The sequence below is a fragment of the Mastacembelus armatus genome, chromosome 20 (assembly GCF_900324485.2).
Source record: "Mastacembelus armatus chromosome 20, fMasArm1.2, whole genome shotgun sequence".
Lineage (NCBI taxonomy): Eukaryota > Metazoa > Chordata > Actinopteri > Synbranchiformes > Mastacembelidae > Mastacembelus > Mastacembelus armatus.
Window position 1 is genome coordinate 17,238,238 of NC_046652.1, and position 16,517 is coordinate 17,254,754.

The 16,517-nt window shown below is 40.4% G+C and overlaps 1 protein-coding gene across 6 annotated transcripts in view; it reads right to left on the reverse strand.

Moving 5' to 3' along the window:
* Positions 1 to 940: 940 nt before the first annotated feature.
* Positions 941 to 16,517, reverse strand: part of LOC113121628 (partitioning defective 3 homolog) — a 232,201-nt gene continuing 216,624 nt past the window's right edge. For 3 of the 6 annotated variants that reach the window (XM_026292301.1, XM_026292300.1, XM_026292296.1), the window contains 3 exons: positions 13,905 to 14,025; positions 7,960 to 8,087; positions 4,163 to 4,652 (listed from right to left, as the gene is read on the reverse strand). In XM_026292301.1, the coding sequence (XP_026148086.1) occupies positions 4,229 to 4,652; positions 7,960 to 8,087; positions 13,905 to 14,025 (673 nt within the window). In that variant the 3' untranslated portion in view covers positions 4,163 to 4,228. Of the gene's footprint in view, positions 1,642 to 4,162; positions 4,653 to 7,959; positions 8,088 to 12,395; positions 12,459 to 13,904; positions 14,026 to 16,517 lie in introns of those variants that run through there. The other 3 variants (XM_026292297.1, XM_026292299.1, XR_003294765.1) reach the window with 3 other exon arrangements.

The window sequence follows — 16,517 nt, forward strand, 5'->3', positions numbered from 1 at the left end:
CTGCAATTCTGTGTTCTGGCTCAGGTATCAAACCCACGATAACTTGCTCATGGATGGACTCTGGTCACCTCAAGGCTCCTTCTATCACAGAGAGAGAGGCCAAGACCAAGAGGAGGAGAACCTGGGTCTCCAGCACTCCATCCAGACACTTCAGAGCCAGATATCTGCAGAGCGAACCCCCAGGAAGGCTGTAGAAAGGGAGAATGAGCTGACAGCCCAGGCGAACAGAGTCCTGTAGCAGTGGCTGGCCCTACTGTCCAGGCTGCCGGGCCAGGCAGAAGGAGCTGGAGGAACAACTGCCGGTTCCGCTGACTGTGCCTACAGGTTAGAACTGACCTATGTGTGGACTTCATTTAAAATGATGAATTATTTTGGCATTGTTATAGCTGACACTTTGTGATACAAATTTTAACATACAGCACAAGCATAGATCCATATTATGTATAATTGTCCATTATACTGGAGACTTATGTCCTATGTCCCCTCCACTCCCCCCAGTGTCAAAAGACCAGACCAGCTGCTGATGCCTGACAGTATTTTTTTGCCTCCAAAGAAAATCAAAGCCTGGAGCAGAGGATCGGGTGGAAAATGTTGAGGAGCAGAGAAGATACAGTACAGTGCACTGCAGGTGGTGTATTTATAGCATGTCTGTACAATTTATGCAAGAACAATTCTCAGGAGAAAAAATGATCCTGTTCATGATTTGCTATCCAGTATAGAATATTAAGACGTACATCTATCTATTGACTAATCTTGTACTTTGGAGACTCACCAAAAATGTACTTTTACTACGTTTCAACACAAGCACAAATACACTTGGTAAAATGTGTGAACACACTTTATCTGCTAAAAGTAGAATTGAAGTCTGAAACAATAGATTGATTTTTCACTTGGGTGAGTCTAGACATCCATGACCTATAATATAAATTAGACAGGGAGCCATGCTTGTTTATAATTTCATATTAGTTTTTCACACAATTATTTATTAATTTTTTTTTTAAAAGTATGTGGAATGACATGGGAAGCTAATAAAATACATAAGCACAGAATTTTCCATAATTAAAATGTATATATCCTCTGAAAGTGAATAGCCAGTTTTATAATCATTATAAAATACACAAGCTTAAAAACAGTTTCATTTTTGTATTTATGATTTTTCTTATTCCACTAGAGTACTATATTGTGGATAATTAAACACAATGATAGTTGGTCATAGAACAAGTCTTCCAGTATGAAAAAACAACAAAACAAACAAACGAACCATAGCGTAAAAATGCACGTGTCACACAGGCAGCACACAAGCTTTGTTGTGCACACATTTGTTAAAACAGCTGATGTGTCACAATGGACTCACTCATATACACACATCCTGCACACAGCCAAGTCCATCCAAACAAACTGGACCCAGTAGCTCTGGCACACAAAAGAAAACAAACAAAAAAAAGAAACATAAATGAGAAGAAAAAGAAGAGAGTAATAGTTAAGTGCAGCCCTGTTGGTAACCTTTGTTTGTACTGCAGACTCAGAAGAATAGTTGTGATTACTACACTGACTGGATCATTTGCAAGGTCAGGCTTCCCATCTTCTCTTCCTCCCACTTCTCTGCTCTTCTCCCACTCTGCAGCCAAGTGGTTCATATGGCTGCCAAGACATATTCATAGACAAGAGCATCCAGTTACTGGAAGCATTCACAGACATATCCACCAACAGTACACACACACACACACACACACACACACACGCTGAAAAAAATACTAGTATTGTATTTTACATCCGTTAACATAGACAGACATGCACACTCATTTTGTCTATACTTGTCAGGACCTCTGCCACAGAAAAATCTATGTTTCTTACTCCTTCCCTATTCTAACCACACGAACTATACTCTATATGTGCTTAATATAAATAAATATGACTGGAAACAAAAAAATAAAATAATCTGTGCTTCACATGTACTTACTCTTTAAGTATCCTGATCGCAGACAGCTTTTCAGCTACCGTATTTTCTGGGACTATAAGTTGTGGGTTTTTTTTTAAACTCCCCTGGCTTGTCCTGCGACTTATGTGTGTATATATAGAGCTATTTAGCAAAGTAGTCACTAGTGTTTTACGGCACTCGACTCAACTGAAAGACTACGTGAGACCACGTTTACGTTTATGCTAAACTCTAACTCCAAGTGTAGAAATGTGACTTATACACAAAAAATCGACTTAAATGCTTTTTTCTGTTCAACGAGGCTGTTTTTGCTAAAAGCGACTTATACTCTGGTGCAATTTATAGTCTGGAAAATAGGGTGATTTCATTTCTATGTAATTTGGGTAGAAAATTATAGGCAACTCTTGAAAATGTATATATGTTACTGGGGTGTCTAATCAGATTTTTACATGTAACCATGTGCGCGACAAAGATTTAGGACAGGCAAACTATTTCCAGGGACAGCAGGGCAGTGGTAATCTTGAGTCCATGTAAACATAATAAAGGGTAAACAAGCTCCAACAGTCGGACTAAATAACCAAGAAGTCTCGATAGCTTCCTAACATCCTTCTATTAAATACCCAACAAATCAAGTGCCTGGACCTAAACCCAATTTTAATTACAAGCCAAAATGAATCATCACTTCTGCCTTTCACAAAAAAAATGTTCTCACTTTGCAAAATGTGTCCTCACTCTGACAACTAAAGCTCAAATTCTTGTTCTCACAGTGATTCAAATACAAGAAGTGTGAGAGTAGTGTCCAAGATAGACAGCTTTCCTTGTGTTTTCCCATATTTTTGTTTCCCTGATGAGCTCTAGGGTTCCTCTTTCATTAGAACATGGCTCAGCCTTCCACTTGTCACCAATTTTGTTGTCATTTTCATTGCCTGTACCTCAGGTTCTGGCCAACACTGCTCGTAGTTGGGTGCGTCTCCTTATAGCTCCACTCCCAGGCCCTGGAGACTTAGTGTCCAACTATTTAGGCCTGCTCTCTGGCCTTAGCCACTGTTCCTGTCCCACCTCTGTCAGGCTGCCAGACCCTGGAGAACATAGCTCTCCATCAGTTCCCTGATTTCCTGCGTCACCTGCTTTTCTTTTCTTTAGCTCCATCATTAGGCCTCCTGGCCTGCAGACCTTAAATTTCTACCTGTAGAGTCATCCAGCCCTGAGTTTTTTGTCCTCTAATCCTACATATCATTTCTTTCACAAGGCCATACATTTACCCTGCCACACATTTTAAAACACACACTGATGACTGAACAATGAAAAACCTCCCAAGTAGTTTAGTAACAGTAGGTAACCTCAGAGTGAGACCACCCAGGCCACACCTGATAAATAAACAGCTCAGACATCTTGGAGGCAACGGGCTTCAGTTGCAGTCAGTCCTAAGCATCTCTGGGATCAGCGTCATGCCAACAAGTTTACTATACGTTATTCTCCTCTCTGTTACACGTGACAACTTGCACATACGTTCATTATTATATGCACTATAATGATCTATACCTGATGCCGTTTATACAGCTGGATTCCCTGGTTAGATGTTGTTCTGCAGTGAGAATTTCATCCAGTGAGATATGCAGATAAAGCAGGTCAACAGGGAGGTGGAGAGGATTTAAGATTATATTACTGAAGATTTAAGAGCGTTTTGAAGGAGGATACATCCAGGTGTGTCCAAAACCTAAAGTGCCAGCTCCTGCCAGCACTCACACCCACAAACACTGGCACAATAACGGCTGACTTTCCCCACGAACAGCAAAAATAAGCTTCATTCACACACACAATAGAAATTGAGGTCCCTGCCACTAGCTAAGTAGTACAAAAACATGACTAGGCCATGGCTTGTGCTTGTTATGTGGTTCAGATTAGACTGACGTAGTGATGATGTGATAATAGTGTAAATAGTGATGTCTGCCCTAGTGTGTGTGTCAGCTACAGATCGTGAACCAAAAACGTGGCTGACGGCTACAAAAGACGATCAGTAGACGAGAAGGCACTTAACAAACTTTGTTAGATGATCTTGATGGTCGTCAGTAAAACTACTCATATCATTTCATTGTTAGGATCCAAAACAACCAATATTTTTTTTATATTAACATTTTCTACAAACGTCTGCATCTCATAAGAGTTTTGTATTTCAGCATTTGACAAAGATTTGAGTTATTGTGTTCTTTGATTTTTTTCCCTGCCACTGCTCCCTAGAATCAGTCCTAATTTGCCAAAACCAATTTCCAGTTCCTTGTCACTGTCTCACCATTAAAATGGCCTCCCTTTCTCTGAACTCTGTAGTCTGCTGAGCTTGGCGAGCTGAGAAGGAGATGGAGGTACGTCTTGTCTATAGGGGCCCTTGGAACGGGCTGGGGCCTGCACCGGGGCAGAGCTAGAGGCCTGAGTGTGGTCACTGTCATGGCTGTAAGTGTTTCTTCTGAGGGTTTCCTGTGCAGGTAGTGGCCTAGCATTGTTGGCCTCCTGTTCTCTGCGTCTTTGCTCCTGTCTTAGCAACTCCTGAGTCTCTAAGAGGACACGGGCATTGAAGTTGGAAGTGCCCAGGAAGCCACTATGGGATCTCTGGACACCTGAGTATCGAGGATTCTCGCTGGATGAGAGGAAGTCAACTGCTGGCATGTACCCCTTGTTCCACGAGTCCTGGGACACTGTGCTGGGGTTCTTACGAGGTTGCCTAAAAAGACAGGTGAAAAAGTTGAGTAAGTCCCCTTTAACAGCATCAAAAGCTCAAAGCTGGAAGAGAGAAAGATAGCATAGAAAGGTGGCCTTCTTTCTGCAGCATCTCCAGACTCAGCACTAGTGAAAAGGAATTCTAAATAAATCACTTCAGCAAAGCATGTGGTCATTTTTCACATTTTGTGAGAATTAAAGGGAATGCTGAGGTTCAAAAAAAATAAAAACCAACCCATGTGCATGCCTTCCTCCAGGCATGGAAATTGGCCCCATAAAACTGCCGATGCCTGGTCTTCGGCTGAAGTATTAAGCCTGCTCATCGTGTAGTGTATTTCTCATCCAGGGTGTGTAAGTGAATCCTATTTACACCTCATGACCCACTTTATACTTAAAAGGCTTTTGAGTCCAGTGCACCTGTCATTCTTTTAGGCAAAAACATTTCGTATTTGGTGAAATTCGTACTTGAGTCTCATTCCAAGAGGAAGAGGAGCAAACGACAGAAGTTTTTTTTTTTTTCTGTTGAAGACTCCCTACTTATTTTTTCTCAAACTAAGAGCAGTACCAAAAAAGACCTTACTAATCTCTTGGCGATGCACATAACAATCACAGTGCATAACCTACCCCCTGGTTGTCCACCCATGACCAGTTGACCTATATGGTTGTTGAGGTCGGATGACTGGTTAGGTTACACAGTTGCTACAGGAACCATGATTGTAGCAGTCGCTGTAAATGCAGTTATTGTGAGGAATAAACTTATAATACAGTCTGATCCTATAGAAGATCCTGTAGAAGTAGTGGGTCTACTCCTGTGCACTACTATGAATCAGACTTTATTCTGTTGCTATCCAAGCAGGACTCCCAGTAGTCCATTGTGAAATTAAGGATGTTTTTCTTTTTAAATTAAGGACTTTTTCTGCAATAAGCGCTTTTGGCTACGGTACCTAGGGACAAGGAAAGAGCACTGTGATGTGACTGGAGCCTCTTTGTGAACTAAAGTCTGTCTCTAAGCACATGTGTACAAATGTGCATGCATTTATACACTATACATGTGCAAAAGAAACGTGTGTGCATGCATTCATGTAGAGCATGTGCAATTAGAAGGATAATTGGTGGAGGGACAGCTGTAGAGACAGACTGCAGAGAGAGCCCCACCACATGCTCCATATCTGGGTGAGCTGCCATGCATTTACACTCCAGCTTAGCTTACAGAAAGGCCACCACCCTCTTGAGATGGAGCTATATGGAAACCTAGGATGCCTGTTGCATAAGGTACTGATCTGCATTTGCAGAATTAACAATTAGTTTTTAGTGTAGATAAGAGAAGAATATTGACTTAGGAGGCAAGTCTTTGGCAGATATGACACTGTCTCACAGGAATGTAATTGTGATTGATGTGCAAGGAAAGCAAGTTTTCTTATCATCTCTGCTCGCACACCACAATATGTCACAAAGTAGATTAGTTACATTTACAGAGGGAGTGGATGGGAAAATGCATCAGCCAAAGTCTGGTGTAAATTCAGAATGACGGAGCATAAAAAAGTAGGGAAGTTGGCTTGCAGAAATAAAATTGGCTGCTGTGTGTTTCCTTCAAAGCAGCTGAGAGAAATCAGAGTTTAGAAATCACAAGAGACCCAGAAATATTAAGGGAAAAGAACAAATGCAAAGAGTGGACAATGGAACAATCAGAACCATATTGTACAAATACATTTTGTACAAACCTGGAATGATGTTTGCCTTATTGTGTAGAACAATGTCTTAGCTGAGAAAATGTTTCATGGATAGATGGGAACCTTTTTGACCACATTTATATACATGTGTGCACAATTTTGTCTCGTTTAAGCTACTCAGTGGTCTCTCTTTCCTCTCACCCTCCACTGCCTGTCACTGCTAATCCTCCTCAGTGAACATGCCTTCATTAGTGCTCATCTAATCCTCACATTCCAGACAGTAAAGCTAAGCCTGTCATCAGATAACCAGTGTGTATCTACTACGGGTTCCTCTTCTTCTTGAAACCGTTTGAGGAGGAGTTTTTTGGTTTCCTTTTGGCTGAATGTCTCACTGCTCAGGAGTCCTGTTTTGGGTGGTTGACTTAGAGGGAATTGTGGTTATTAATGTGGGAAGACTGTATTCGACAGTTGGCTGTGCCATGATACTGGCTCTGAAAAGCCTTAGCTGCGGTCAAACATCAAGCCGAAGCTCATACAAGTCTGAGATTATAAGAAGAATGCATATCAAACGTTCTCTAGAGAAACAACTCAGTGAGAGGGGAGGGCTGGAGGGATCTGTCACACCATATGGTATGTCAGCAGATAATGGCTATAAAAGGAATGCATAGATTGTTCTTATTAGTCTGCCTTATACAGACCACGTTAATTATGCGTCCATGTGGAGCACGAATTCATAACCACAGAAGAAAACATGTTTTAAGGGACTTGAATAACAGAAATCAAAGAAAAAGTGGGTGTCTATCAGGAAATTAGCTGTTTGGGCAGGGAAAGATGAAAACCACAGGAGAGTAGAGTTATTGTGGCCAAGAAAATGAAGAGCACCAACATATGAAGTTGTCACAACCTGCACCCTTTTCCTGCCCTTGGACTTTTATATTGAAAGTAATTCCTGTTTCTAGTGTTTCCCTATTTCTGTTTCACTTTGTCATTTGTACCTCGATTAGTTTTAGCTGCCTTCATGTTCCATGTTGTGTTCACTGACTGTTCCTGGTCTACCCTGCTATGAGTTTCTGTGTAGGTTATTTTGGAATTTCTCTCCTGCTCGGACTAATCCTCAGACTGTATCCTTGTTTTCACGAGGGCTAGAAAGGCACTTTAAAATGCAACAGAAAGACAAATACTCAAACTCCTTATTACTTTAAGACCTCAGGATGTGATATAATAAACGTTACTGGGATCTGTTTGACGAATATGCGAGAAGTGATACCAGAAGCAGAATTGTAGCTCTAAACTGAAGTTGTGTCATTGACATTTCCAAGAGAAAATTCCTTAAAAAAAGGAAAAAAAAACATGATATTTGACCTTTAATTTATTATAAAGGAGGGTGAGGATCAAGGTGGACCTGACGAAGCTGATTACCAACTGAATACCAACATCTGGAGATGAGTTTTGTGTTGAAAGTGGCTATATGTGTTAGAAGATATGCTAATGACACGTGTGAAGAGAAAATCACAAATAATGGAAATGAAGACGTTGACAAAGGGCATGAAGAAGAACAGGGTAAGTCACTGAGAGGGGTGGGAGGGAGAGAGAAATACAGGCGCATGGGGCAGACGGGGGTGATGAGAAAGGATGTCTCACCGTGGCAGGGAGTTGTACTTTCTTTGTGCCTGTTGGAAACCATCTCTGTCTGCTGGCTGGAGTTTCTGGACCGACATCTCAGCTGTTACAGAATGACGTCCGCTCGGCGTCTCTGTGCCGTTCTTCACCTTTAACAGCCATCGACAAAATTAAACAAGATAAGCTGCAGTGAAAACTAGGAAATGTTTGTATAATCATATGCACAAACTTTCAGACAATGGGATTATAAACATCTGACTGTAGTGGGCAGTCTGTGTTTTTGGCTACTCTGAGGAAATAAACAGTTAATGGGTGTCATTCTATTATAAATTCTTGGTTTATTAAAATGCCAGAAAACACAGTCATAATAGCCACAACAAATCTGACTGGAACTATATTTTGCCAATAACAATATCAAAAAAAATCTAAAGTAACTAATTATATTGTGCATGACAATCCAAGTCTTTGGTGTCGTAATATTATGGCAGATACTTTATACTTTACAGTGACTCTGTGTTTCTCATTTCTTCAGAGTCAAGCTCTGGACTGGCCAGATATTTGTCAGGCTGTCAAATGGTGTTTTTTTTCTGTTTTTTTCTCTGCACTGTGATAGTGTTGTATTTATTTAGGTTATTTATATTTTTATGTATTTAATTAACAAGCTATATCCATTTATGTGTATCACAATACAATACAATGCCCTCTCTCTCTCTCTCTCTCTCTCTCATAATCAGTTATCTTATCAACACCAACGCACTGCTAACAAGATGGCTGATGAAAGAACATGTCAAGCCAATTAAGCAGAGGCGAGCTGAGGAGGTGTCACACACATAGCTTGACCAAATGTCAGTCTTCATAAGGCTTGGATGATAACATGTTATGTTATGTGGGGGAGTGCATGATTTGTTTGCATATGTTTCTGCTAAAGTGAACATCAACCAATATTTTTTTTTCACTATTTTACTATATAGCTAAGTTTTAAAAATAAAAATAACATAGAATCAGAGTTTGTCAGCTTGGAAAAAGAAATTTTAATTTGTGTGTATGTGCTGCTTTGTGTGTGTGTTAGTCTATAACAAAAAGCATGGATGAGGTAAAGGTATTTTGATTGAGGAAGAGGTTGTCAGAAAAAATAACCTCTCAAAAAAATGCTGTATTTTTAAAATGGTTGTTTTCCTGTTCCCTGCTGCACAATTACAACTCAGCCAGCGTCAAAGGCAAGTTTTTATCAAGCCCTTCAAGTCCTACAAACACAATAGCATAGTGTGCCTGGTGGGTGAAATGAATTGGACTAATATGTTTCACTGCAGCAACACGTTCATTTAAAGAATGCAGAGCACATAAATGAATGTCATGTGAACTTTAAAGAACTTATGCCTCCAGTAAAGTAATTTCTGCTTTACTGGAGGCATAAGTGACGCTGTGGAAATAATTAGTCGCACACATGAAAGTTTTATTGTGATCTGAATGAAAGTGGTGAAGGATCTCTAGGTCTTTGACACTGAAACTGAAGAGCTTAGGTAGTTGAAACCATGCCAACAGAGATGCATGAGAAATAGACAGGGGAGAGAATCAGTCACTATAATTGCATTAGCCAGAAAAGGAGAATCAGATTATTCCATGTTAGGTCTAGAGTACAATGCTATATAAAACATAACATTTGTTGAAATCAAATCAAAGAGAAATCCATGTTGTTGTTTTTTTTAAAAACCAGTAATGTAAAAAAATGATGTCAAAAATGTGCAGCATGCTTTTTCTTCCTTCCTTGTTTTCTCAGCAGAAAAAAAAAAAAAAAGAAAGCTACACCTGTTTAAACAACACAGAACAGACTGAGCCGGAGGGGACATAATTATGAAAATTATTTCCAGCTATAAAAAAAAAAAAACAGGACCAGAAAAACAGCTAAAAGGGAGTTGAGCTTTAACAACAGTTCAAATTATTAGCAAGTGAAGTGTAATATTTCTTGGTTCAGTACTGGCAAGTGACCTATAAGATATCAAAGCAGCTTGATATGATGGGGCAGCACTAACATATGGCTTTACCACCCACACACATCGTAGTATTATATTTGTAGGCCGCTGCGTAGATGAACAGATTGAAGAGAACATCAGTGAACTACATAAACTGTCACTGACAAAATGAAAGCAAACGAGAGAACAGTCGTAAAACACCACATCTTGACCAAAGCCCAGCAGTACCATGATTCTCTCTTAAAGTCCTCCTCTCGACCCAATTCTGACAATTTATTATAAGCAAGCTCAGTCCGTTTGTGATACACAGGGTGTGTAGTTCTGGGCACAGTATTCGTCGCAGTTACCTCCATATTACTTATGGACATCACAGGAAAGGCAGAACAAAATGTTGGAGTGTGATTTTTTTTGGATGGATGTGTAAAATAATAGTGTTGAAGAGAGAATCACTCTTCTCCTGTCAACAGCACATTCTGTAGTAGCTCCATTAATACAGTTTGGCATCTAAGTAAAATGCTGATGGTGTAGGCATTCATGCACGCTTGTGAATGCAAATCTGTGTGATTTGGCAGCGTGGCTGAACAGTTAACAGTGTGTTTGCTATGAAAAATCCATGCCACTCACAGCCATGATAAATACCTTATCTTTGTGATGTGCTGTTCAAATACGCTGCCAAATCCTGCTGCTAATGGCAATTATGATGATTAGATAAGTGAGCCATGCTTACCAATTGTGCAGAACTGACCAGTACTTATATATAATTTACTCATGCAGCATCAGCGTAGCTGAGCAAACTGAGATGATTTTTGACAAAAGGATCAGTAACAATCTAATAATCAGACACACGTTTCAGCCTCTCAGTACAACAGTCACTTCTTCCACTGTTTATTGTATGTTGTGGTCCTCCTCTGTCTTTAAGGTCGAAGTGTAAAAAAAAACTGTTAGCAGAGTCGCAAACCCCAAGGATCAGCACTGGCCTCTGCATAGCAGCTAAACTGTGTTACTCCACAGACGTCATCGCTAAACACACACCACACTGGCCCCAAAAACCAGTTTGTTTTCCTGTCACTGGAAAAGATCAGCTGTGACTAAATTTGAGTGTCTCTAACCCTATGAAATGACTCTTTATATTAGACCAACAGAGATGCTCTGTCCCCGCTGCTGCTGCTCTGCACAGGCCTGAGATCATTCCCAAAAGTGGTTACAGATACGAACTACAGAATGAGACAACCATCAGCCACCTCCTCTACATGGGTGATATCAAGCTGTACGCTGGGAGTGAGTGAGGCACCAACTCACTGATCCGTACCACTGGGACCTACAGCAACGACGCTGGAATGTCATTCAGACTGGATAAGTGTGGTCAGATGGTACCAAGAAGTAGTGAAAACCGAGGGGATCATACTACAAGAAGGCAACATGGCGGATGTTAAGGACAACTACAAGTCCCTTGGAATCCCCCAGGCAACAGAAACCATGAAGAGACTGCAAGGACAGCAGCAACTACCAAATACCTAAAAAGAGTAAGGCAAGTCCTGAGAAGTCTGCTGAATGGGGAAGAACAAGGTCCAGGCTATCAACACCTTCTGGTCATCAGAAACCCTGCTGGTATTATAGGAGGCAGAGGTCACTGACCTCAAGACCAGGAAGCTCCTCACAATGCATGGAGGGTTTTACCCCAAATCCAGCATCCTGAGACTGTATGCTGTAGTGGAAGGAACGAGCCCAAGGACTAGTGAGCGTCAGAGCCACCATCTAGTGATTAGATATTATAGCATTAGAGCAAATATAGATGTATATTAAAAATACTGTGTTTGTGGATATTTGTGACCCTGGTGAAGATTAGAGGTTAGTAAGAGGACTAGTAAAACAGAGTCCAACACTTCACAGCTTGACCTGTATCTCATTATTAGTAAACGACTTGGGGAATGCTCAATGACAAATATTTAAAGAGTCCAGAGGCTTATAGAGCGAGACTGACATTGATATTGAACAGTTCCTATCTCATCTTGGCAACATGAATTTAGTGAAAGAAAGAATAAGAAAACGGGAGAAACGTTCACCTTCACTGATTCTTACCTATCAACAGGTCTAACACTGAAGCTAATCCAGACCAAATAAGGTCTGGCCCTCTGTCCATGGTCATCTGACAGAGTAAGATAAGATAACCGTGATTCATCCCCAAGTGGAAATTGAGGAGTGTGTGGAAAGATGAAGTAAAGTGTTTCTTTATTACTCCAGAAATAGCTGAACTCTCCATGCAGAACAGGGAAAGATACGAGATGAAGCCTGAATGAATTAACAGACGAATTAACTTGATTACATTTTTCCAATTATGAGGAGAAAATCCCATTTCTGCTAGAGATCAATAATGGAAGAAGAGAGACTTAAAAAAGTCCTCTCAATTTAACTTAAATTTTTTTAATCAAGTGTAACGGAAATTAAAACGAGCAGTGCCTCACTGTCATCACTCCCTGCCCCACTTACTTTGACTCAAAGTCATCAGTTGTCACCTGCCATCAAATGTTCCCATTGTTCATGTCTTCTTCACTTTTGTACAAAAAAGTTATGTAGGTTAATATTTCCAATATAAACATCATGAGCAGAGTAATTAGCAAATTAGCAAATAACAAATTATCTAAAAAAAATAGCAGAGTACTGACATATCCTATATATAATAACTACCTCCTGATTGCAGGGAATAAATAACATTCATTGTGTTTTTTACTCACTTGAAATTCTAATCTTCCATCCATCCATCCATCCATCCATCATCTGTACATACATCCATCCATTCATCTGTACATCCATGCATCCATCCATCTGTACATCCATCCATCCATGCATCCATCCATCTGTACATCCATCCATCTGTACATCCATCCATCCATGCATCCATCCATCTGTACATCCATCCATCTGTACATCCATCCATCTGTACATCCATCCATCTGTACATCCATCCATCCATGCATCCATCCAATCTGTACATCCATCCATCCGTGCATCCATCCGTGCATCCATCCATCTGTGCATACATTCATCCATCCATCCATCCATCTGTACATGCATGCATGCATCCATCCATCCATCCATCTGTACATTCATGCATCCATCCATCTGTACATAGATGCATCCATCCATCTGTACATAGATGCATCCATCCATCCATGCATCCATCCATCCATTCATCTGTACATCCATGCATCCATCCATGCATCCATCCCTCTGTACATAGATGCATCCATCCATCCATGCATCCATCCATCCATTCATCTGTACATACATGCATGCATCCATCCATCCATCCATCTGTACATCCATCTGTACATCCATCTGTACATCCATCCATCTGTACATAGATGCATCCATCCATCCATTCATCTGTACATACATGCATCCATCCATACATCCATCCATCTATACATCCATGCATCCATCCATCCATCCATGCATCCGTCCATCCATCCATGCAGGGTGGACAAACACTAACACTATACTTGTCTTTCACAGGTCTGACACACTGAGATGTACAATCACTCATACTCACATTCACACCAACAGCCAGTTCACACTCTATTTAACCTTACCCAAATCTGTTTATGTTTTTTCTGAACGAAATTTTATTTAAATATATACATAAATAAATAAATGAATAAAATAATATAGCACATTTTAACATTTCTAAACAGTGTTGTGTATTTTATCAAATGAACTGGGTAACAGTGGAGGGATTCCTGTTTTTTATGTACTTGTTATCACGGCATAAGCAGATTATTAAAAAAAAAACAAGGTTAGGACAAACTGTGTAGGAATAAGAATAAAATGACATAAAGGTAATAAGCTCATGAAGTGTCTGGTGGCTCTGGAGATGATCCTGTGCATTGTGAAAATTACTTTTGGAGCTCTGAGCGCAAGGACTTTTGGAATATGTGCTTCTGTGACTGTTTATCTCAGCATCGCTCTGATGCAGCGTGCCTCCTATCGGACACTCACCCAAGATGGGTGAAAGATGTAGCTGTGCTGATGTTCTTTATGATCGTCCTCCTGCTTGGCCTGCTGGTACTCATGCCTCAACCTCTGTATCCGTTCATGGTTGCTGTGAGCCATCTGACTGCTGGGAAACAGACAAAAAAAAAGGAGGTAAGATGATGAAACTAGCTGTTATAAATCCAGATAGAACACAGTGGTTATTTGGAGATCACTTTCAGCAAGACTTGATTCAAAGATAACACTTGGCACATTACTTGGTGTACTGTGTTGATTTATCATATTTCAATAGTTCATCCCCAACAACCTCTAATTTATGTTGAACATCTATTGATCTGATAGTCCTGGTTCCTTATTGCATCTATTACAGGGATCTCAATGTGCTTTTTCTTTCCACCCTTCCTCTTTCCAGCTCTTTCTCTTGCACATCGCTTTGGCTGAAAGTGTCCCCTGTGCGCCGTTGTGAGTGATGCATGCCCCTTTAAGACTTCAGGAGAATGTTGGGCTTTTTTTATACGCAGTCATTGAAAACCCTCATTTACATCCTCTTCATTAAAGGGCTTTGAGGAGACTGTCAATAGGAATCAATAGCCTTCCCCAAGCTTAATCAGACTCTCCTTTTATCATCAGCTACAGTGGCAGCACACGACAAAAAGGATAATTCTGATGAGACAACAGGCTTAATAACACGCCTGCATACCACAGGAATGAAAGTGACCAAAGGTTAGGAATTTGTGCTGAGAGGGGGTGCTAGCTTGGGGATGTAGGGAGTGGGATGGATAGATGGATAGGGGGGGAGGGAAGGAAAATGAGATAAATGGAGGAGGGGTGTTATTTCAGATGATGCTGAGTGAAAAAACAAAAGGCTAACATGAGAGAAAGGGGGGAAAAAACACAGTCAGCCCGGACAAAGTAACTGAAATCTCCAGTAAGACAAGACAAAACCACTGTCAAAATGGACACTTGTCTCAAGAAGGTGTCATCTTGTCAGTGAATGTGTCGTCAGGCGCACAGGTGACATGGGAGCAGTTGGCTCCTTTGGTCCATGAGGATTCTGGGTGCGGTTAGAGCAATAACTGCGAGTAAGACTAAGCACACGTCTGATAAAAATGTGCACCAGAACATGCTGTCAATCAAATATCATTAACACAACATTAACATTAACAGTAACACAATAAATAGGATCAACGGATCTTTGTGCGTGTCCCAAAGTAGCACTTGGTGAGAGACAGTTAATTGCGTTATTTGTGTTGTCAGATTAAAACCAGTTGTATTAGTTATACACCATTTGATTCCTCGTTTAATGTGTGTGAACACAGGGAGCGTACATTGGGCCTTTTATATGGATGTGGGCAATTAAGTGGCTCACTGGGGTGTGAAGTGGCTTATGCTTTTAGGTTGTGGGATGATGGTGAAGTCCGTCAATTATTCTTCATTACAAAATCAATGTCCCTTTATATTTGCATGAGGGTGCATAAATAGCATCTGCAATGTTAAGATTGTAGTCTAAATGCAGGAACACTTACAAACTCATAAAAGACAAGACTCACTACGGTTTTTTTATTTAACTACACAAGAAGGATCCAACAGTTATAATGCAACCTGTCTCCGAGCTTCCAAAAGAAAACTCTATATGCACATTGGCCCCTTCACTAATCGCTTGTTTGACCTAAGGATTAGAGTCGCTGAACGAATTTTACAGTTTAAATATGAAACCACAATTGATTTAATTCAACATTAATGTTAGCTCTCTAACACAACTACTGGCTCTTTCTGACAGTGAACTCTGCATCGTTTTATTCATGTATTTATACTCTCATATGACATTTTAGGGAATTGAAAGTTTGAAATGAAATAGGCAGCATATATAAGGCAGGTATTATGATCAAATCACACAAACGGTACCCATCAGACTGAAACAAGCAACTATTGCAGCTAAGGGACTTTGCTGAACCTGACTTGGAGCGCCTGCACAAATTAGCCTCCCTGAAAAAAAAAAACAAATTTATGACCCAGTGAGTCCATCTGTTAATGTTCATGATGTCATTATAAATTTTTCCACATTTCCCTAAAATGACGCTGTATGAAAAATGTGCATTCCTTAGATACACTACACTACACACACACACCCTCAATTAAGAAGAAAAAAATAAAAACACATCTGCAAAAGTTTCCTCATTTCCTAATGACCTTAAGAAAGGTCACTCAGTGTGATATGAAGCATGAAGAGGCACCATCACTACAACACCCCTCAGACAGCCTGCCTGTGTTTAATTCTTTGGCCCCTCTGTGCAAAATTTGTTAGCATGATCCTTGCCAATGCATCAGGTGTCACTACTTATGAATTCCCATCTGAATATGTCAATCTCCGTAATAGGCCTGAAGAACAAGAGCTGTGAGAAAGGACTGGGCTGAGGACTGGTAGCAATTTATGTCAGCAAATCACTTCAGTAATTAGGGTGATGTGTCACCGCTGCCAGCAAAAGATGGGCATGGGGGGATAAAAATGACTGCTGCTCATCAGGTTGATTTAAGTGTTTGTGGATAAAGAAAAAATATCTGTCATGATTGTAGGAACTCTCAGGATTTAGTGCCGCTGTTGTTTTTTGTTTCTCCGAG